Raw genomic sequence first — 23,506 nt, forward strand, 5'->3', positions numbered from 1 at the left:
TTACCTCTCGAGTAATCTTCCTTTTTATTTGAAAAGGTTTACAAATATGTCTGGTGTTGCATTTCCTGTCTAAAATAAAAATACCACCCAAAAGCAAATCAGGACACATAAACATTTCCCTTATTAAATATTAGGTCATTTTTAGCTAATTGAATTAAACCTACTGGGATATCTCTACCAAGGTTTTCTAGTCTGTCAGTGGATCTGTGAAGTCATGGAGGTTCATAAACTGCACATAAGTTAAGATATTACCAGAATCATCAAACACAGACAGAATACTATTAAAAAAAGTTGTTAAACCATCTAGGTGAAAAGGGGGCTTATTTCTGACAGTTATATCAGCATTGTTGTCTACAGTGCTAAGAGTGCTGTTTTGCAATAAAGCCAAAAGGTGCTTTACTACCACCTACTGGACTTGGGTATAAATGAGTGTGAAGCTTTTATAACCAGTGTTGCTGTGTCTGAGTGTTGCCTGGCAACCGTTCTGTTTAGATGGCCTCAGCTTCAACCACTGCTACTTAGAGCCAGTGGCGGAACTAGAGTTTTATACATGGGGTGGCCAAGGCAACTTTATGGGGTCCACAGACTATGACACAAATTACCCTAGCAAGGAGCATGGTTGAATCCCATAATTGCTCATTAGAGGTAGAATATATCTCTCATAATCTCATTTCACTTCTTTTGATAGGTGAACTGAGATGTCAATCAGCATCAAACTTCCAATGCTATCAAATAAAAATTTGGGGTGGCACCTGGGGTGGCCAATCAGATGTCAGGGGTGTTCAGTGCCACCCCGGACACCCTTCTGGCTCCGCCACTGCTTAGAGCTTCGGAATATTTTAGTCGTAGAAGTTTATTTATTTCTCAAGTTTAACATTACCATATAGTTGCCGTTTTATCCTCAGTTTGTCTTTTTTTAGTTATTTTTGTACATTTTCTATAATAAACTCCCCGTAAAACACTTGTTTAAAACACCACACCACTGCTGTAGCTGATAAACCAATCACATTTAAATGATAAGAAACTGAGGACACAGCGCTGTTACTTTCCTTAAAAATGCATTGTATTTAATAAAAATCAATGTTTATAAGCTGTCCAATGAATAACTAGAATGTTCCACAGAGAAGCATGTCTCATGTGTGTGTTGTGTCTCTTATAATTTGTGTTAACATAAAACTAAGGCAGTGTCACTTTGTTTTAGAAAACTGTTCTGCGTTTCAGCTGGTTTTTTCAGCCAGTAGGATTAATGGTGTTGTTAGCAGAACAGCAAAAAATCATAAACCGATAAGAAATACAGGACGGGAAACTCGTGTTCATGTTCAGAGTCCGCCATTGCAGTGTACATTCAAAATGGAATAAATTTTCTAAACAGTTTAATCATCCCTCAAGCTTTAGAGGATAACGTGGCTTCATAAACATATGAAATACTGTTCACTCTGAGCCACAGACATCCAGTGGGTTTGACCTCTGTGTCTTGAACAAAAAGGTCTGCAACAATAACTTGATGACAACAAATAACACCTTTTCCTGTTGATCTGGTGCCCTGTTCCTCTCATTCCAGCTTAGAGAAGTAACATTTACACCAGGATCGTTCTTAGTAATTAATAAAAATCAGATTTCCTCCAAATTCAAAATGTAGGTTAATGAGACACACACACACACACACACACACAGAGAGAGAGAGAAATCCAGAAAGTCGATAAACTATTTATTAATGCAAAGCAGTATGATTCTAGCAAGTGTGTAAATTACATTTACTGCATCAGCAGAAGCACTTCATGGTTTTCAAAAACTTAACCTAATGCTAATTCACTCAGAGTCTAATCACAAAAGTGCTCTAGAACCCTGTTAGAGATGAGTTAGTGAAGCAGGAAATGACCGGTTGAGCACTAGGTGATGAACACAGTTCAGAGTAGAAGCCGTCAATGTGCATGTTGGGAACTTCTTTTAGGGATGTGGGCTGTGGTTTTGCTTTGTAGCTAAAGTCAGTGCTTTAAATCTACACAGAGCCAGAAATAATGTGGTGCTGGAGAACTCGATGTAGAAGGAGGCTCGGCTGCTGTTACATCACATAAAAACTTTAAAAAAAAGAGTACAGTATAAGAGGAAATGAAGATTCTCTGCACTGTGTCAATTTAATGCATATTAGCAAGATAACTAATATAAGATACTAATAACTAATATCTTTCATGCTAATAATGAATAACTCTCAAAACTACTGAATTTAAAAGAGTGGAATCATTTTCTGTACTTTGCTCCACAGTTACTCAGCTCCTGGTGATGTGTTAGATGTTATTTCATTTGCTGGATGTTCCACTGAAGAACTCTGCTGGATCTCCAAAATTCTGGAAAAGTCCTGCAGAAAAAAAGAAAAAAAAAGCCTGTGATGCTTCAGAAGTGTTGATTGCACTGTTCCTCACATAGTTCAGTGTTAGATGATTTGGTGTCAGTGTCACCTTCAGGAGGAACCTACTGACTCAAGACTGTACAAAACAGCACATACAGTAAAGCGTGTGTATATTATTGTTCTTTCTGCATGGTGTGTGTGAGTAAATGTTGACACAATGGTCCCCACAATTGTCTCAATTCAATTACACTTCATTTTGCACTTTTTCTTTTTACTAAAAACATTCAGAAACTAAAAAAATGTTTTGTTTCAGTGACATTCCTAATGAATATAGTTTGACTGATGTGGCTGACAGGAAACTGCAACTCCATGTGGTCTTTTGCATCAATACAACATTTGTCAGACTGTGTATTTATAATCACACCCTCCAGTGTCACCCATATGAGGATAAGGTTCCCCTTTGAGTCTGGTTCCTCTCAAGGTTTCTTCCTTTACCATCTAAGGGAGTTTTTCCTCCCCACTGCTGCCTGAGTCACCTCAGACTTGTTCATTGGGGATAAATACATACACATTTAAATATATCTAATATTAATCTAAAATATAATAATATTAATCTTATATGTACCTATATCTAATCTTTATATGTGAATTGTAAAAGGCGCTATACAAATAAATTTGAATTGAATTGAATTGATGTTCATGATATAGTGATTTAAATGTAGTAAATTTGGACAACACCCACAACTTCTGTCAATCATTTTACACTGACGTCACCTGCTTTGTCTCACATGATGATGATTGTCGACTGATCTTTTGCTGTATTTTTTGTCCCGTTGTTAAACGTCTTCTGTACAAAACGTGTAAAGGACGGTAAAAGTCCTTTAAACATTTACTTGTGCATTTTTATTAGCAGTCTAATTCTGTTAGTCTTGTCCATCTGTATGCAGTTTAGCACAAATCCCTGTATTGTTGTATTCTGATGACCTTGTTTACCATTTTTACATGTGATTTGAACATGCATACAGGTGTAGGTTTGTGTGTGTGTGTGTGTGTGTGTGTGTGTGTGTGTGAACACTCACTGCCAACAGGTACTGCGATGAGTCCATCAACTCTTGAAGAACAGACTGCTGCGCTAGCAAACGAAATGGGATCTTGTCTTCTGGCTTGAAGCCGAGACTTTGAAATATATCCTCCAAATCCTACACACACACACACACACACACACACACACACACACACACACACACACACAAAGGAACATAATAGTTACAGTTACAATAGTTACAATTTAAGATTATTACATGTAAATATGGAAAGATTCATGTTATTTTAGATTAAGCAAAAGCACGGCACTAAGAAGGGCAGGGCATTAAGCTGGATGGGACATTAATCAGGGCAGGGCACTAACTGGAATAGGGCATTAAGTAGGGTAGGGCACTTTACATGGGAATTCCCACAATCGCTGACGGTTGGGGATTGAAAACAAATGTAAACACAGTGTCAGGACTGTTAGGTTTAACAGACGCTGTGTTCTGTGTGTGTGTGTGTGTGTACCTGCTGCAGCTCCTCTGTGTTCTGAGCATTGGTGTGCTGTTGTGATGAGATCCGAGCATCTCCGTGTTTCACAACTCTGAGTACATCCTCCACTGACACATCACCTTCATCGCCCTCAAACACCTCCTCCTCTTCATCATCACACACATAGGACTGTAACGCACACACACACCACATCTACTGTACATATCACACACTGCAGTGTTTGATTGTGTGTGTGTGTGTGTGTGTGTGTGTGTGTGTGTGTACCCGCAGCAGGCCAGTGGTGTTTATGGGTGTGTAGGGCAGTCTGTGCTGTGTCACTAGACTCAGGGCTCTGGTAAAGCCACGTGTTGGATCAGGATGAGAGCAGAAATAAAGCAGCATTTTCATGTAGTCACACACAGGTGGAGAGAGGGTGGAGTCTGAGAATAGTGTGAAGAAGAACTGCACACACACACACACACACACACACACACACACACATACACACACACACACACACACAAACACCACAAGTTCTATTTATTATTACAGCAATGCAGTCCCAGTGAAGGAGGTGCGGTGTTGGTATCTGTCAATCACAGTCAAGGAGGTGTGGCCTATTGCTGTTACTCACAGTGAAGGATGCATGGCTTGTACATGTCAGCGCAAGTAGATGAGGTGTGGTCACAGTTACATGCAAATTGTGATGCACCCAAACTGCTAGAATGTTTATACAATTTTAACACCTCTGCACCAAAACACACCCACACTCAGTACAATACCTTTCTGAGGTTGGTTAACCTGTCGTAGGGTTGAGGATCAGTCCGATCATCAGGAACAGGAGGTTCTGTCTGAGTGGGAAACCACAGCTCCACCTGTACACACACACACAGTAGGTATTGCTGCAGTGTGACGAGTCCACCCCCACAATGTGTGTGAGTGTGTACACACCTGTAGGTACTGCTGTAGTGTAATGACTCCACCCCCTGCTGTGTCAATCTCTTTGAAGCGTGTGAGAGTATTTATTAGTTGTGTCTGTGAAGGCAGTGGCCATGGACGAGCAGCACTCAACAGGAACTGACGCCAGTCCACCATCCCACAGTCCTGCACCAACACACACACATGCACACACTAATTACCACTCGTAATTTTAGTTAGCTTTTTCCTGTTTAATCCTTCAGCACTTTCTGCTTGGACGTGTCCCATCCCACAGTTTGCGTACCTGTGAGTCTATGAGTTGCATCCAGGCTTTAGACAGAACATCTGAGCCGACACAGAGAGTCAGAACCTCATGTAAAATGTCACAGGACACCAGACCTATATACACACACAAACATACACACACACATAATTACACACATACACAAAATTTATGACTATATAATTAAATGCTCTTCTTCTCCTGACCTGTAGGGGCGATGTTGAGCAGATTAGAATGCAGGCCATACAGCTGCTGCACAGTAAGACAGAGAGAGTCCTGATTGGTCACATCAGTAGGGAGTGGGTGTGGCGAAGGTGGTGGAGTCACCACCACACGCGTGTCTCCATCAATAAATAAGTTATTACATGCTAATGTGAGCTCGTGTGTGATCCGTGACCCGCTCTCAATGTGGTGACGAATGATGACTGCCAGCTGATCAATGCTACACACACACACACACACAAAAAAAACAGAACTCAGTACACACTATAAATTGTATTTAGTGATGTATTCCTGCGGTGTTTCTCAACATGTATTTGTGTGCTCTCATATCAAGTACAATTAAAACTCAGGAAGTGTTTCACAAATCAAATATTAAGGCTGCATCAGATGTTGACTTGCCAAAGGGAACAAACTTTTTCAAAAGTTTATGTGACAAACAATGCATATTATATAAAACTGTATTGAAGTTTCAGAAAGAGGAGGCTTCTGTTATACTTTGTTATATACCCTTTAAACAATTATTGAAGTTTTACTGAGTCAAATGTTGTGTTTTCTTGAGCTGATGCAAATATGTGCAAAATATCCATAAATATTAAATGTACATCAGTGAAATTCCTTCAACAACCACTGGGTAAAGAACAAGGGAGAAAACAGCAGTCAGTCCTCTAGAGGCTTCAGGTAGAAGGGTTCTGTGCATGAAAAAGTAACACAAATCTCACTCTGATTACTGCTTTTCATTTACCTCTATCTCATTAACACAGGGTCTGAACAAGTGCTTAAACTGCTTGAATTTAGAATTTTTTTGTCTGTGAATGATGAGAAGATATATAGAATTCCATTAAATTTTTTATGCTGCTTCTTGCGTAGAAAAAAATTTCAGGTAATATCAAGTAAACATCTCAAATCCTAACTGAAGTGTTCTCTGTTCTTGTGTCCTTGCAAGTTCATTCCTTTAAGACGTCCTACCACATTCTTACTTACAGTATGTACACAAGACCATGCTTTGTGTACTTAGTACTGAGAAACAAACTGAATCATTTAGACAGTGATTCCCTGAGTCATTTAGACAGTGATTCCTAGAGTCAATTGGACAGTGATTTCTTGAGACATTTCGACAGTGAGTCAGCAGTCTTACTGGAAACTAAAAAAAAAATTATTTGCTTTTAAATACCTAAATATTTATATGAAAGTGTGTGTGAGAGGGACATTTGTACTCATCCTGGGTGTGTATTGACCTGTTAACCTCAGACAGGAAGTGAGCCCCACACCACTCCTCCATCTCTCTGTGAGCCTCTTCTGTTCGGGTCTGGAGAATTTGCAACGTCTCAACACACTGTAGCTTTACCCGCTCCAAGCGCTCACAAACAGAGCTCTCTAAACACACACACACACACACACACACACACACACACACACACACACACACACACACACACACAGATAAATAAGACAAGCTAAAAAACAGCTCAATATTTTAGCAAGAAACTTCGTACACTACTCTGTTGGAAGATGTGGGAAAACTCAAAGTTATTGCTTTACCACTGACTATTACATAGCGCTGACACTGGAGAATCCTTCTGTTAATGTTACATAAAGTTGTGCTTAAAGAAAACTTTGGCATAGGCACAATTTTTTAAAATCCATCTATTGCTAGTAGAGCAATCGCCATAAAAGTCACAGTGAATGAGCGGATACTAGAGACACAAAGATATATTCGGTAAAGTACATTAAGCGCAAAGCTGTTGTGTGCAGCTGCACTACTGTCAGAGATGCTGGTTGTTTGTGTGTGTGTGAAGTGTAGTGTATACCCTCATGTTTTAATGCAGCTCTGTACTCCAGTTTCATTCTGTTTCTCACTGGCCTGTTTTGCACTTCCCCAGCATCCTCCTCCACTGGGGGGGGCAGGACGGGCGGTTCGTGGGTGGGGGAGGGGGGACCTGGAACACACACACACACACATACACACAGATGAGATGTCCAGTAAGTAACAGGCAGCATGTGCTGATGGTAAACCTGGATTTGGAACACAGCCCTGTAGTGTCCAGTAAAGGCTGCCTGTGATGCTAGAACTCGATTTGAGACCAGAGTGTATTTGTAATTAAATCAGTGTGTATTATGTTTTACAGCTCCATTCTGCTCCAGTAAACCCGACAATGCACTGTTCTTGCACCTCACTACCACACTGAATCTTTCTCCAGCTCCTTCATGAAAAACTACAGAAAATGATTTCTAGCTTATAGAATATTCAACATAAGCGGGATTTAAACTTTCTCCCAGACGTGTCTTCTTCATGCCAGATCCGAGTTTTAAACAAGAGATAACATGCTTTGGGGAAAAGAAGCTATAAAATTAATCTAAAAAAACAACCTGAACTTACACTAAAGTAATACTGATTAGAAAACAGGAGAGAGATTCACACACAGATACGGGGTGGATATGAAATTCTGTGTGTTGTGTGTGTCTGTAACTGTTCCACTGCTGGAGGCTCGCTAAACCCTATTTGCATGAGAATATTCAACAAATCCAAGGTAAAAAAAATCCAAACCGTCCAGGCATAAATCGAGAAACCAAAAGACAGTCCGACAAGTAAAGAAAACTAAAACAGAGAGACAAAACCGTAATCCGAAAGACAGGATAATGAACAGAGAAAGACTCTGTACAGGAGAAATGACAATACTTCACAAAATGGTTAATGTGAGCATGGCATAAATGTCTTACAGGCATTAACAGTGTGTATGTTTGTACGGTGTGTATCACACTGCATTACATACACACAGTGTAAGGGTGGACTCATCACACTGCAGCAATAGCTACGTGTGTGTGTGTGTGTGTGTGTATATACCTTTCTTCTTGGCTCCTTTCTTCTTGTCTTTAACAGACTGTGTTGTGGGGACTACAGTCTGTGGCTCTGTGTGTGCTGGCTCTGTCTTCATCTGCTGCTGCAACACTTCATTCTCCTCCTGCTCCAACTGCTGCATCTCTGCTTTTACCTAACACACACACATGCACACAGTCTAGTGCACATGTACCAGTTAGAGGTTATGTCATGTGTCAAGTGTCATGTGTGTTACCGTTTGTGTGACAGCAGTGACAGCAGATTGATGGAAATCCTGCAGCAGATTCTCACCAGGGTGAACATACTCTTTTTGTTTGGAGTCAGTTGAGGAAGGCCTGTTTCACACATACACACACACACACAATTCATTTAAGTTGTATAGCACTTTTAACAACGGACTGGTTTATAGAAGTACATAAACTGACAGTGACATGATATATATATATACTTACACTCTAGGTTTCTTCTTATCCTCAGTCTCAGTGTCTTTTTTTCCAGCACTCTTTGTTAATTTCTCAGATGGTGCTGAACCTTCAGAACTGCAATTTACACAGACCATAACTAAACATAACTAAACAGAGTCTCGTCTCGTAACAGATTCAAGCAGTTCAAGTTACTGACTTGTGTTTGTGCAAAAAAAAAATCCAAGAAAATAATATATGTATGAGAAAATATTCTACAAGTGTGTCTCACTGTATGAATTCACACACTAATTTGTGGACATGCAGATTTGTTGTCCATGACTTGAGTGTGTTTAGCCCCAAATTCACTGCAGCAACTGTAGTAAACAGTATGTGAGCATGTGAATGTATTCTGTTGAGATTTGTAGAACTGTAGGATTTGTGCACCACCAGTTTTGTGTTTCACCAGTTATCAGCACCTAAAGCAGTTTTCTCTCTGACTAAACTGATTCTTGTGTGACTGTTTTCTACTATACATGTAACTATACATCCCACTGTCAGAGCTGCTCAGGTGGTTTGCTCCATTTACATTTACAGTACTGTGCAAACGTTTTAGGCAGGTGTGAAAAAATGCTGTACACAAAGAATGCTTTCAGAAATATAAATAATGAGTGTTTATTTCTGTCAATTTACAAAATGCAAAGAGAGCAAACAAAAGAAAAATCTAAACCAAATCAATATTTGGTGTTACTACCTTTTTCCTTTAAACCAGCATGAAGTGATGGCACGGCCCCCACAGAGCCCTGATCTCAACATCATCCAGTGTGTCTGGGATTACATCAAGAGACAGAAGGATGTGAGAAAGCCTACATCCACAGAAGATCTGTGGTTAGTTCTCCTAGAAGAATTGCTGCTGTTTTGAAGGCAAAAGGTGGTCACACCAAATATTGATTTGATTTAGACCTCTCTTTTGTCCATTCACTGCATTTTGTTCATTTATGAAAATAAATGTTTAACACTTCCATTTTTGAAAGCATTCTTTGTTTATGTATTCTATTATGTATATTTATGTATTATGCATTCTTGTTTGTATTTCACACCTGCCTAAAACTTTTGCACAGTACTGTACATTTACAGCATTTAGCAGACACTCTTTATACAGAGTAACTTACTTTTTTTTATCTCAGTTTATACACCTGAGCAATTGAGGGTTAAGGGCTTTGCTTATGGGCCTGCAGTGGCAACTTGGTGGACCTGGAATTCGAACCAATGACCTTCCGATCAGTAGTCGAACACCTTAACCACTGAGCTACCACATCCCCAGGTCCCTCCAATAAAACCATCACACACTGAGATATGCCTTTTTGAGTTTGAGTAGGGAATGTGCAGTAGATGCAGCAGGATAGGAAGTGGGACTGCCTTTCACCATGCTCACGTCAGTAATTGTAATGTAGAATAATAGGATTGTGTCTTATAGTATTATAGGAAGTACTGTGTAATATTATGGGATGTGACTTGCCTTTTTGTGTTCTCAAGCTGGCTGCTGATCTCGTTGGTGATATCAAGTAGCGTGACAGAGGTGAATTCAGGTGCTGCTTCATGTACAGGGACCTTGTACAAACCGGAGTAATAATCCCTCAACAAATGCAGAGTGTACTGAAACCTGTCCACTTCCACCTACAAACAAACACACACACACCCACACACACACACACAAATTCCTATGATGAAAACCTGAAGCGTATTTGTGTGTGTGTGTTTGTGTGCGTGTGTCTGTGTTACCTGTATGAGAGTACAGCAGTGGTTAATAAGAACAGACATGCGTGTGTGTGTGTGTATTACCTGTATGAGAGTACAGTAGTGGTTAATAAGAACAGACATGCGTGTGTGTGTGTGTGTGTGTGTGTGTATTACCTGTATGAGAGTACAGTAGTGGTTAATAAGAACAGACATGCGTGTGTGTGTGTGTGTGTGTGTGTGTGTGTGTGTGTGTGTGTGTGTGTGTGTGTGTGTGTATTACCTGTATGAGAGTACAGTAGTGGTTAATAAGAACAGAAGTATGATTCTCAAGCCATCCGTCTTCTGTAAGTGCTGCTTTCTCCTGCATCGCCTCCTCTCTCCTTTTATCACAGATATCCCACAGACGCTCACGCAGATCCTACACACATGGAAAAACACTTTCTATATAGAGTAACTATAAATAGACAGTAATTATTATAATTATATATATGTGTGTGTGTGGTTCCCACTAAAATGGAACATAAATTGCGTTTCAATCTGCTCAAAATCTCAATATATTTTGTGTCTAAAAATACTCATTTATTTTATTCATTTATTCACCTACAGTATACTGGTATTCTGGTGAGAGCTGTTTTGTGTACACTACTGTAGTGCATTGTACTGTCTGTTTTGCACACTGTGTTTTATGTACACCAGGGTCTGTTTCATTTCACTTTGTCTTTATCAGCTATATATGTTTGAAGTGACAATAAATATTTCTTGACCTCTTCCATATTTCTTCTTCCATATTCTTCCACATTAGGATGGTGAACGAACCCAGAAACATATATATATATATATTATACAAATACTTTTTTCTGCCACTGCCTCCATACTGTAATTACTGCTGCCTCACAACCTAAAACCTATCTAATACTATTTACCTTATTGTAGGAACACATTCTTCAGCAAAAGCCATTTGAGTTTTCCTTCTGTTAAATGGCAAAAAACTGGAGCTATGCATATACAGCAAGTCTCATGTTGATGTCAAGTTGACAAATTGTAAAGCAGACAAAACCACTTTGTTTTCATGGTCATAAATCAAGTATGCCACAGAATGAACCAAAAACAAGCCATATATTCAGACTGACTCAGAAGGAGCCATGGACCCTAATTTTGTTTGTTTTAAACTAAGGCTATGCTGTAAATGTTTTTAAGTGTTTCTGTTTATGTATAGCTGACTGTGTGTGTTTGTGTGTGCATGTGTGTTTGTGGGACCTCCAGTCTCTGGTGCAGTTCTGATTTGGTCTCTACTTCGTGTCTTATGTCCTCTGACACACTGTTATATTCATGCTGCCACGCACACACAAACTCCTGCTTCAGATCTGGTCTCATCAGGTACTGTTTATATTCCTCTCTATGACAAACATAATGAAAGCACTTACAGTAACCAGTAAACACAAACACACACACACACACACACACACACACCCAGACCTACCTGATGTTGTAGATGTGATGTATAATGAGGTCCCGCTCCTTGCGAAGATTCTGCAGCACAGCTTTAATGTTGGAGACGTATGAACAGCATATGTTCTCCCACTGTGAAAGCAGGTACTCTGCCATTTCCTGCATACACACACATATGATTACAGACACTGTGAGGTACCAAGCTTTATGACTCATGTTGTGATCAGGTTAGCATTAGCACCTTGGATAACTGATTATCCACATAAACCCAGGAGCTGGAGCCAGGCTCAGAAGGTGGGGCTTCAGCAATTGGCAAGGAAGAAGGTGACAGCCTCCTGGAATCATCTGCAGGTGATATAACAATAATAAATACATTAATGGAAGGAGTCTCCACTGGCAGTGTTTTAAGAGTTCGATGTATAGCTGCAGCTTTAGGTTTTTACACATTATCAAGACAGAGTGGTTTTTGTCTTATTATTTTTGAGAGGGAGAATAAAGAGAGAAAGGTGAAAGAATCACTGTTTATATCTAGTCTAAAAGTAAAAGTATAATATGTGAGTTTACAGTGATATGGTGATAAAGTTCTATCTGAGTTGTGTATACTTACCGCAGTGGTCTGATTCCGCTTTCTGGATGTCTGTATTCTCTGATGGGTCGTCTGTTTCTGTGTGTAACTGAGTCTGTGACTCTGTGGAGATGAGCACACAGTAATTAGTGCAGTGTGTGTTTAACTCCTGTCTGTTTCTAACAGACCACATACAGGAAGTTGCTCATGTTCAGTGTACATAAAAAATGTTATAGGTGTGCTGGTGTGTGAGAGAAATGCCAGGGATAACAGGACAGACGTCTACAGGTAGGTCAGTTCTGATATCACTGCCTTTTAGAAATCGCTACCTTTTTCTGCAGTGTCCATCACGTGTAACAGCACAGTTTCCACAGTTCTGTACAGAGTCTCTTCATCCACATCCCCATTCACCTTTACCAAGATCTTTTGTTCTACTCCATACCATTCCTCCAGCCCAGGCCAAGCGTCCTGAAAACCCAGAATCCTGCATATACACAACAGAAATAGTGGACAAAGAATTACACAGATTTTACAATCTTTTGGGGATATTTTTGTTTCCTCTATCAGTGCATCAGTGTCTCAGTGTAGTGTATCAGTGTAGTGTATCAGTGCAGTGTAAAAGTGTAGTGTAACAGTGTAGTGTATCAGTGCAGTGTATCAGTGTAGTGTATCAGTGTAGTGTAACAGTGTAGTGTATCAGTGCAGTGTATCAGTGCAGTGTAACAGTGTAGTGTATCAGTGCAGTGTAACAGTGTAGTGTAACAGTGTAGTGTATCAGTGTATTAGTGTAGTGTAACAGTGTAGTGTATCAGTGCAGTGTAACAGTGTAGTGTATCAGTGCAGTGTATCAGTGCAGTGTAACAGTGTAGTGTATCAGTGCAGTGTAACAGTGTAGTGTAACAGTGTAGTGTATCAGTGCAGTGTAACAGTGCAGTGTATCAGTGCAGTGTAACAGTGTAGTGTAACAGTGCAGTGTATCAGTGCAGTGTATCAGTGCAGTGTAACAGTGTAGTGTAACAGTGCAGTGTAACAGTGTAGTGTAACAGTGTAGTGTATCAGTGCAGTGTATCAGTGTAGTGTAACAGTGTAGTGTATCAGTGCAGTGTATCAGTGCAGTGTATCAGTGCAGTGTAACAGTGTAGTGTATCAGTGCAGTATAACAGTGTAGTGTATCAGTGCAGTGTAACAGTGCAGTGTAACAGTGTATTGTATCAGTGCAGTGTATCAGTGCAGTGTAACAGTGTAGTGTATCAGTGCAGTGTATCAGTGCAGTGTAACAGTGTATTGTATCAGTACAGTGTAACAGTGCAGTGTATCAGTGTAGTGTAACAATGCAGTGTAACAGTGTATTGTATCAGTGCAATGTAACAGTGCAGTGTAGCAGTGTAGTGTAACAATGCAGTGTAACAGTGTAATGTATCAGTGCAGTGTAACAGTGTAGTGTAACAGTGTAGTGTATCAGTGCAGTGTAACAGTGTAGTGTATCAGTGTATTAGTGCAGTGTAGTGTATCAGTGTATTAGTGCAGTGTAACAGTGTAGTGTATCAGTGAATTAGTGCAGTGTAACAGTGTAGTGTATCAATGTATTAGTGCAGTGTAGCAGTGAATTAGTGCAGTGTAACAGTGTAGTGTATCAGTGTATTAGTGCAGTGTAACAGTGTAGGGTATCAGTGTATTAGTGCAGTGTAACAGTGTAGTGTATCAGTGTATTAGTGCAGTGTAGCAGTGTATCTGTGCATTGCAGCAGTGTAGTGTATCAGTGTATTAATGCAGTGTAACAGTGTAGTGTATCAGTGTATCAGTGCAGTGTAACAGTGTAGTGTATCAGAGTATTAGTGCAGTGTAGTGTATCAGTGTATTGGTGCAGTGTAACAGTGTAGTGTATCAGTGTATTAGCGCAGTGTAACAGTGTAGTGTATCAGTGTATTAGTGCAGTGTAGCAGTGTAGTGTATTAGTGCAGTGTAACAGTGTAGTGTATCAGTGTATTAGTGCAGTGTAGCAATACAATGTATCAGTTCAGTGTATCAGTGCAGTATATCAGTGTAGTGTAGCAGTGCAGTGTTGCAGTTTATCAGTGCAGTGTAGTGTTCTAGTGGACTGCACAGAATGATACCATCATGAGAGCATTAATGGACCTCTGTGATGATAAAACCATAAAAGTGTTTGTAGAATTAAAATCCGAGTGAATGACTAGTGTGTATGTATGTGTGTGTGCTTGTGTGTGCACCCTTTGAGTAAGAGCTCAGTTTAGGGAGCATGTGAAACACACACTAACCTGTGCTGGACCTGTGTCTGCTCCTGCCTCTTCCATATATGCTCAGGGTTTATCTCCAGCTCCTTTACTGCTGGGAACAACAGTTCACTGGTGAATTAGTGCTACACCTGCACAAAACACTGTTTATTGTGTTTTAAAAAATCATGTGAGGAACTCCTCCAAATAATCAGATACAAGATCTTAAAATTATCCTTCAATACATTCAAAGAGAATTTAAGGCCTATTAAAGAATTTTGGAAGAAAAGAGTTATATAATAATAATAATAATAATAATAATAATAATAATAATAATAATAATAATAATAATAAATACTGGAGAGCCAGTAAGCAATAGTTGTGTTAATGGTTGATTCAAGGTCACTCACTGTGTTGGTATCGTTCCAGCACCTGCTCATCTGACACCTCCAGCAACAGAGCCAAATTCAGCACAGGTGAGGTTGGGGGTGGAGCCTGAGGGGCGTTCCTGTCTACAGCTAGCTCATGACTCTTATCTTGTGCCTCTGTGTGGACCTGATCCATGTCAGCTCCACCCAGAGCCTTCTCCAACAGGTGAGCCTGAGAGAGTGCCACAGGAAACCCGTCCAGAACCCAACCCTGACCTGAGGGAACCTTCCTAAAGAACACATGCAATAAAAGATGAGTGTGTTACACAGACAAAAGTGTCAGACGTGTAACAAACAGACATTCAACAGACAGACAGATGTAACAGTCACACAGGTGTAATATTTTTAAACATATTCAGAATTGGATATTCTGTATATAAGCTGTCTTGTAACAATGTCCCTTGTTAAAAGTTTTATACAAACAAAACTGAATTAATTGAATTGAATTAACAGACAAACAGGTGTGACAGATAAACAAGTGTGACAAACAGATGTGCACCTGATTGCATCCGTGATGATGTCGATGAGCAGGCAATCAGGAACACCTTTGCCTGCTTTAAGAGCTTCTTCCACAGCTGCACCGTGCTGAGTGAGCAAAGACTCCTGGGACATGAATAACACAGAACATTATTTACTCTGCAGTGTGTGTTTGTGAGTGTGTGTGTGTGTGTGTGTGAGAGAGAGAGAGAGAGACAGAAAGAGAGAGAGAGAGATACACTACTTACTTTGCAGTGTGTAATGCTCTTTCTCTGTGTGTGTGTTCAGTACTTGCTCTTTCTCTGTGTGTTTGTGTGTGTGTGTGTGAGAAGGAGAGAGAGAGAGAGAGACACTACTTACTGTACAGTGTGCAATGCTCTTTCTCTCTCTCTGTGTGTGTGTGTGTGTGTGTGTTCAGTACTTACTGTGCAGTGTTCCAGGCTGTGAGTTCCCGGCTCTGCTAAGGAAGACAGATTGAGTTAGACAGTGCTTCACACTCCTGAGTGCTCTTCCTAGAATTGTTTTGATCTTAGCAGTGTTATTAAACATTAAATGTTTCTGCTTTAATGTAATTTCTGCACTAACACTGCTCCGTTCTGTCTTGCTGTCAGTCTCACTAATGCAATTGTTATTGACTGAACGCAGCAAAGACTAGCACAATGCTTATGTTCTTCACACATCTTCTTCCCTCTGTGTCTGTGATGAGGGTGTGTGTGTGTGTGTGTGTGTGAGAGAGAGAGAGAGAGAGAGAGAGAGAGAGAGAGAGAGATGTTGGGTGGGTCAGTCATTGCTCAGGCTGAGCAAATTTCATTTGTGTTGGTGTTTGTGCGTTCTGCTGTTTAGGAAGTTTACAGAAACGGTGAGATTCCAGCTAAAATCTGAAAGGGAGTAAAGCCTGTGTTTATGCAAATGAAGCTTAATCTGGCCAAAGAACCTTTTGTTTCATAACTAACTAATTAACTAATAAATGTTCATTTAAAATCAGTATCCGTTCAGCATATCATGTTACGCGCAGATCGCTCTAACTGCACCGAATCCGCTGTTAAAAAGAACCATCTTTTGACCATTTCATCAAGATGAAAACTAAGAATTAAAATTATTGTAATGTGACGATCGCGTGCGGATATCTTAATCTGAGAAAATGATGGTGCAGGTGGGTGGAGGGCGGATGATTTATTTGAAGCATCGTGTGACGTTTGAGATGATCCGCACATCTCTGGTGTAAATATGATTAATAGGGACAGAGAGTACAACTGACCAAATGCATCTAATTGATGATGTGGTGAAGTTTTCTGGAAGAAGATATTTATGTAACATTAACGGAGAGAGACTCCAGAGTCAGGGCTGTGGAACAGTCAGAGGTAATGCACTAAATACATTTTTCCACACCTTCAGGACAGAGGGGTTTACACTTCTTTACAGTTTGGAACAGGAACTCACTTGTTTTACTGACATTAAATGTAACATTAAATGGATAAAAAGCATGATGTCTGCTTTACTAAATAAAATGTATTTTGGTTGTAAACTGCAGAGCTTTAAGATGAGTAACACTCTTCGGGGCCTACTGTTATTGGAAAACAATCAACTTCAGGGTAATAACTCACTCTGCTTCATTAAGCCACCCCTGAATATTTTTTTTTTTTAAAGTGGATAAGGACACACCTGTGTGTGGAGAAGGTGGTGGTTCCGACTCCTCACTATGCACTGCTTCCTGTTGAGGAGAGTCACTGCTTCCTGTATTCACCTAAATACAGTAATCAAACAAAACCACTCACCACACAGGACTTTCTCTGCCTTAATTCTGCATGAGTCACACTGTAATTAGCTGAATGGATTAAAACAAATCTCTCTCTCACTGCTCTCTCTCTCTCTCTCTCTCTCACTGCTCTCTCTCTCTCTCTCTCTCGCTTGCTCTCTCAATCACACACACACACTCAGTCTTTATGGTTTTATGGTTTCAGAAATCACAGGTTCCAGAAAAACACACCCTTGTTTTATTTTATTTCGGGTAAGTTCTTTCTCCTTTTTTCCCCTTTTACATAGAAGCAAAAGAAAAACATGTCTCTTAAATGTTGTATGTGTTTCTGAAAAACTGCAAAATAAAAATAAAAAAAAGTTTTAAACTAAAATGAGGATTTTTAAAAAATGCTATATAATCAATAATCATATATAATCATAACTGTTCACTTATGGATAATATTTGAAATGCTATATTTAATATTATCGTTTTTATTAAATATGTGCTCTTAAAAGAACGCAATAATGCAAAAGAGTAGACCTCAGGGCTGGATGTAATGTAGATCCCGAGGACACTCCAGCTAAAATGTACAAGTGCTAAATGTAAACCTGCTACAGCTCAGGTTCATAACTTCATCTGAAACTTCTTCTGGTATCAGTGAAGGTGATTTACGTCAGAGGTGCTGGAATTTAAAGCAGTATCCTTCTGTGCTATGAGGTGACACCTGACTTTAAGAGTGAATGTGTGTTGATTCTAGTGATCAGAATTGCGGTGTGTAAGGAGCAACACACTTCAAAGCTGTTAATGGAAGATAATGAACACCAGTGTCAAAGATTTTCAAGCAGTTTCTTCCTGATCAAGAGAGGTGCCAATAAATAAATAACCTACTTGTTACTTTCCATAATTGTGATCATTTCTGAAAGCAAAATAAAGGTTTGTTTTGTTGTATTTTTTCTGTGCTTTGTGACATGTGAACTATGACACCCTCTAACCCTTATGTGACACAAAGCTTTAAGAGGACTGGGGTGTAAGGTGTGATATGTACAGACCTCGATCTCAGGGTCTCCACTGCGATGAGCGTTCAGCGCTTCCTGGATCAGTGCATCAACCGACAGTACATGAATACCATGAGCTGTACAACAGACAAAAAGAACAACACAAACAGTATTCAGCGGTACAGCACTCCAACATAACATGCTAGAACATCAGAAAGTAAGAGACACCTAACATCAGCACTAGAAGAACTAAGTAGGGTCCAGTAAACTTTATATAACTTTCATAGAGCTTAGCTCCATACTTATATAACTTTCATAGACACATTCTTTTTGACCAATTTTCTTTTCAGGTCAGTAATGGCAGTGTGTTAATAAATATAGTTTATAAAGTTACAGATTAGACCAGTTCACATTTGGGCTGAACACTTTTACTTAGCACACATAGTCACATGGTTCCTGATGTCATCCCATTCAGAGGAACCGGCAGAGAACCTCTGATCAGTGAGGGTTAGAATTAGTTGTTTATATTAATCTGTGTGTGTGTGTTTGTGTGTGAATATGTGTAATACCCTGGCTGATCTGGTTAAGGCAGGTGGTCTTTCCAGAGCAGACTTTTCCCAGAACACAGGCTCGGAGTGTGCAGTTAGGGAACACAGGTGGTGGAGCAGTCGGTAGTGGTGGATTAGCCAAGTTACGCAAATGACTCACAATGTGACCCAGGATGTCATTATTGGAGGGTGGCGCTCTACTCTCAACTTCTTCAGGCCATGTCCACTCCCCTGTCATACTCTGAAGTACATACAATACACACATACATACATATTGTGTTTATATGATGGTACTGTTTTAGTTCTAGTACTGCTTCAGATGATACTGAAAGTGCAACTAATGCTATCTCTCTCTCTCTCTCTCCCCATCTCTTCCTGCCTGTCTCTCACCGTGTAGTCAGTGTAGTCCTGCTTGTTGAGGATTTGAAGTTTCTCCAGCTCTATTTCCTGTTCTTGGCTTGACTCCTTCTCATACAACGGCTTCCCACACAACCACAACTCCTTCCACTCCCTCATAAGTTTTACAGGAATCAGACTACACACACACACAATACAAAAACAAATACAAACACATACTTTTTTCCTTAATCATTTTCTATTTGTCAATATTTGATTGAAATTTGTTTGTGATGTCAGTGTTTATAGACATGTTACAATCATAATCTTTAAAGGGCAGTAACTGGGTAATGATAGTTCACATCTCAGGCAGACAGCAGTTCTAAATAATACAGTCACTAGCTAGAGATTCTGTCTCCTTCACTGAGACTGGAATTGTATACTCTGTGTGTGTGTGTGTGTGTGTGTGTGTGTGTGTGTGTGTGTATTACTTAGAAGTGAGCAGGCGGTATTCTCCAGCTTTGGTTGCCAGATCCACAATCTGTTCCAGAATCTCCCTACAGGTGTTGAGGTGTTTTCTGTGTTTAGACTGAGCACGCTCAGCAATCAGACGCTTATGAAGTTCCCGCTCTTTACACAACTCTACCTCACGATTGATTTTGTCCTGCTGCAGCAGAGCCTGGAACACACACACACACACATACATGTTTGTGCATACATGTAGCATGAGAGAACACATGTGCTTGTGTGTGTAATGCATCCTCACTGCCTCTCGCTCCAGGGCCTGCTGAAAGTCTCTGAGTCTCTGTTTGTGGATCTCTTTCTCTCTCAGGATACGGTTTTGCCTTAGAACCTCCTTCTGCTGTCTGATCTGCATCAGCTGCGCCGCAATTCTCTTTTCCTCCTGTGACTGGCGCATAAGCCTCCCAATCAGCTGCTCCTCCCGTAACATCTCCTACATCCACACACACACACACTTGTTTATCTTTTTGAAATCTTGTTGTGTTTTTGTTTTCTCTTGGTGTATTACACACAGCTCATGGTGTGTCATTCTCCACTGAATGATGCACACATGTGAAACAAAACTATTGTGTGTGTGTGTGTGTGTGTGTGTGCATGTGTGCGAGTCTCTGGCACTAAAAAATGGATGTTTACTCTATAAAGGTATTTATTCTATGCAGCGATGTGTTTGGTACCTAAATTAAAATTGTAGGTTCGAATATGTACAGAAGGATCTTAGAAGGTATCCTGCACTCAGATCCTGCTCTGTCTCCTATGGGATTACTTTATGTCCTATTCTCTTTCCCCTTAGTCTGCTCCCTAGAGTTCTATTATTCAAAAACACCTCTCTTTACACTCCAACACAACTTTTGCATCCAATCAAACCTGTGTGTGTGTGTGTGTGTGTGTGTGTGTTGGTGGGTGTTAGTGGGTGCAGTAAACAAGCCTCATGTGTCTGGTGTGTGTGTAGCTGATGGATTAGCACTCTGCGGCGGCGTTTCTCTCTTTCTTCCCGTGCTAAAGCATTCTCCTCCAAACGCTTCCTGATCTTCTGAACGTATGCGTTGTTCCATTCCTCCATCTGCTCCTCGTTCACCTGCAAGCTGTGCAAACGCACACAAACACACATGTGCAAACACGAGCGCGCACATACACACAAATATGCACACACAAACACGCACACACAAAGACACACACACAAATATGCACATACAAACGTGCACACACAAACACACACACACACCTCAGTATGTTTCCAAAGGAGCATTTCCATTAACTGTAACATTCTGAACAGGGGGAAGATGATGTGATCTCATCAAAAGAAATATTAAATTTCCCTTTTATGCTTTTTCAATTCCTCCTGTTCTCTCTCTCTCCCCCTATCTCTCTCTGGGTTTTTACCTGACAGAGGCTGGACATGATGCAGGAGACGGTCTCATCCTGTTCTTCTCAAACTCACTGATCTGATAATAAATGTTCTAAATAAACAAACAAAGAAACAAATAAAGTGAAACAGATGCCATCAACAGGTTAAGAACAATACAGTGCTCTGACTGGTTAAGAGCAGTACAGTGTGTTCTGAATGATGATGAAACCTGTCAATATGAGTAAGGTGTGTGAAAGTGTGTGTACATGTGTGTGTATGTATGTGTGTGTTCATTAACCTGAGCATCTGGTTGATGGTGTTGTCTGTGTTTGCCCGTTGCTCGGTCTGAACGGCTCACTGGGGGTTTGGGAATCTGCACTGTAGCTCTCTGAATGCGGTCCATTATCTCCTGCTGCTTCCTACGGGCCTGTCGGTGCTACACACACACACACACCAACTCAAATATGTGAGAATGATGACGATAAAACTAAATTATAAGATAGATCTAATCTAATCAGCACATTAGCACTTAGCATATCAGCTATCTAGTAAGCCTGCTAATCATAAAGTTATCCAATTAGCTCTGATTCCAAGTAAGCTGGTTGTTTGGTATTTTACTGCTATACAATTAGTAGAAATTAAGACTCGGGCAGTGTTTCACCTTCTGGATGTCCTGGAGTCTGATCTGTTCCTGCATTTGACGCCTTCTTTCCTCTCGCTCCAGTTCGGCCATCACTGAGCGGCTGTATGCATCACGGCCTCTCTTATCGAAACGCTGTGCGATCTTCTGCATCTTTACATCTGCCTCACGCTTCACCATCATCCTCAAACGCTGAAATACACACACACACACACACAGAGCCCAATTCTATCAGAAAAAATATATAATCAGCACTGTGATACGATTTACAGCCACTGAGTGGATAAACCACCTGTGTGTAGATGTGCTTCTCCAAACGATGCAATTTAGCCACGCCTGCAGGCTGCATGGTCTCCAGCATGGTGGCTGTCAGCCCAAGACGTGTCTTCTTCTGTAGCAGGATGTAGAGTTGATAGAGCAGACGTGTGGCCGCACCCTGCTGGCCCTGCATTACTGCTTTGGCCATGCTCAGATCAAAGGGCACACCCAGGAGCTGCATCGTGGGCTCTAGACGTGTGAAGTTGTTCAGCTTGGCATTAGGTGTGCTGAAAAACACACACACAAACAAACATAACAATGGAGTGATTTCAATGGTGTCTTAAGATTATTTCATGTTACACTGTAAGATATTCCAAATTCTCTAAAAGTCTGTGTGAGCATATGTTCTCCATGTCAGAATATACAATGATCATGGGGATATCCACAGACCTGTGATTAAAAAACATGACTAGACAATATCACCTAGCAGTAATAAGTTTTTTATCCATTAGCTTCGTTTGTTATTCTCCTATGGGTTTTAGATGAGTGTCATAGCAGCAGCACTCATGCTTGGAGATCAGTTTGTCACACTGACACTGAGTTTGTCCTCATCTATAAGGCTGGAACTAAACTGTGTGAGGGTCGCATTACGTTTTCTTGCAACTAAAGCATTCTTTTCTGATGTATGACAACAAAATCAGGAATAAAAACAAAAGTGTTATCTCTCCACAGCTGTAGCATGATCTCCATGCTTGATCATGAGCTCAGGGGCGTGTGGAGAAATTTCACATGATCTCCCTATGTTTATGTGGGTTTCTTCCAGGTACGTCCATGTGTGTGTGTGTGTGTGTGTGTGTGTGTGTGTGTGTGTGTGTGTGTGTGTGTGTGAAACAAAGTGCTCAGTGAAGATGAATATGAAAAAAGGCACAGTGTTGATTAAGATGCTTTCAGAATGTATTAACAGACAAGGAATAAAATTGATCTGGTAGCTTAGTTGTTAATTCATTGGATTACAAACCAGAAGGCTATGAGTTCAAATCCCAGGTCCATCAATCTGACACTGCTGGGAACCTAAACATGGCTCTCAACCATCAGTTGCTCAGATGTGTAAAAGATACTGGTGTGCTGGATAAAGGTGTCTGCCAAATGACATAAATGTAATGGAAAGTGTTAGATATGTAGTTGTTTTGTATGAAAGTGTAACACAAACCTGTGTCTGGAGAACTGGTGAAAATCCTCCTGGAGCTGGTGTTTGTACAGGACTTCACCCAGCAGATAACCGTTAGAGAAATCTTTGGCCAAAGAAAGCGGCTCTGCATTTACAAAAAACGTTTACATCATATTAGATTGGATTCAATTGGACTCACCATCAGATTAGATTCTGTTGGCTAACGCTAACTGGCTGACATGAAGGATGCTTACCGACGGTTTTAGTTAACCGGAGTTCAGAGTTCAGCCACCGACACAGTATATCAGACATCCTGAGAGCTTTCTAAAGAGTTTAAAGTGTTCCTGGTAGAAAGTCTACACACCGGACTGACTGCGGATTGTTTACGGTTTGTTGCCGTAGTTTAGTTTTAGCCTTGTTTATGTTTCAGAAGATGGCGTCGGCGTCGTTATGGTAACAAAAGGGCTCAGTCTCAGGTGCAGCTTCTTAGCGTTAGCTTAGCTTCCTGTCTCCTGAGGTAAATTTATCCAACTTTAACTAA

The 23,506-nt window shown here is 40.4% G+C and overlaps 1 protein-coding gene across 1 annotated transcript; it reads right to left on the reverse strand.

Annotated features, from left to right (window-relative positions):
* Positions 1 to 1,687: 1,687 nt before the first annotated feature.
* Positions 1,688 to 23,277, reverse strand: spef2 (sperm flagellar 2). Its single transcript, XM_060883447.1, has 37 exons — positions 23,220 to 23,277; positions 23,008 to 23,110; positions 21,832 to 22,084; positions 21,561 to 21,731; positions 21,198 to 21,335; positions 20,935 to 21,011; positions 20,480 to 20,636; positions 19,799 to 19,987; positions 19,524 to 19,711; positions 19,087 to 19,231; positions 18,718 to 18,937; positions 18,203 to 18,285; positions 17,078 to 17,159; positions 15,841 to 15,872; positions 15,438 to 15,541; positions 14,921 to 15,168; positions 14,556 to 14,622; positions 12,609 to 12,763; positions 12,322 to 12,402; positions 11,956 to 12,059; positions 11,746 to 11,873; positions 11,523 to 11,661; positions 10,546 to 10,683; positions 10,045 to 10,202; positions 8,577 to 8,663; positions 8,360 to 8,459; positions 8,131 to 8,278; positions 7,097 to 7,225; positions 6,524 to 6,662; positions 5,273 to 5,508; positions 5,088 to 5,182; positions 4,817 to 4,969; positions 4,648 to 4,740; positions 4,151 to 4,327; positions 3,902 to 4,054; positions 3,427 to 3,546; positions 1,688 to 2,356 (listed from the first exon to the last, which is right to left on the reverse strand). Exons 1-37 carry the CDS (start codon positions 23,275 to 23,277, stop codon positions 2,264 to 2,266), a joined length of 4,941 nt encoding a protein of 1,646 aa, XP_060739430.1. The 3' UTR covers positions 1,688 to 2,263.
* Positions 23,278 to 23,506: the final 229 nt, after the last annotated feature.

The sequence above is a fragment of the Tachysurus vachellii genome, chromosome 12 (genome assembly GCF_030014155.1).
Source record: "Tachysurus vachellii isolate PV-2020 chromosome 12, HZAU_Pvac_v1, whole genome shotgun sequence".
Lineage (NCBI taxonomy): Eukaryota > Metazoa > Chordata > Actinopteri > Siluriformes > Bagridae > Tachysurus > Tachysurus vachellii.

Coding starts and splice junctions, on each gene's coding strand:
- spef2 (XM_060883447.1), bottom strand. CDS start 23,277: ATGTCTGATATACTGTGTCGGTGGCTGAACTCTGAACTCCGGTTAACT. Junction 21,336..21,560: donor GACTCCAGGACATCCAGAAG/GTGAAACACTGC, acceptor GTGTGTGTGTAG/CACCGACAGGCCCGTAGGAA. Junction 19,232..19,523: donor TACCGCCTGCTCACTTCTAA/GTAATACACACA, acceptor GTGTGTGTGTAG/TCTGATTCCTGTAAAACTTA.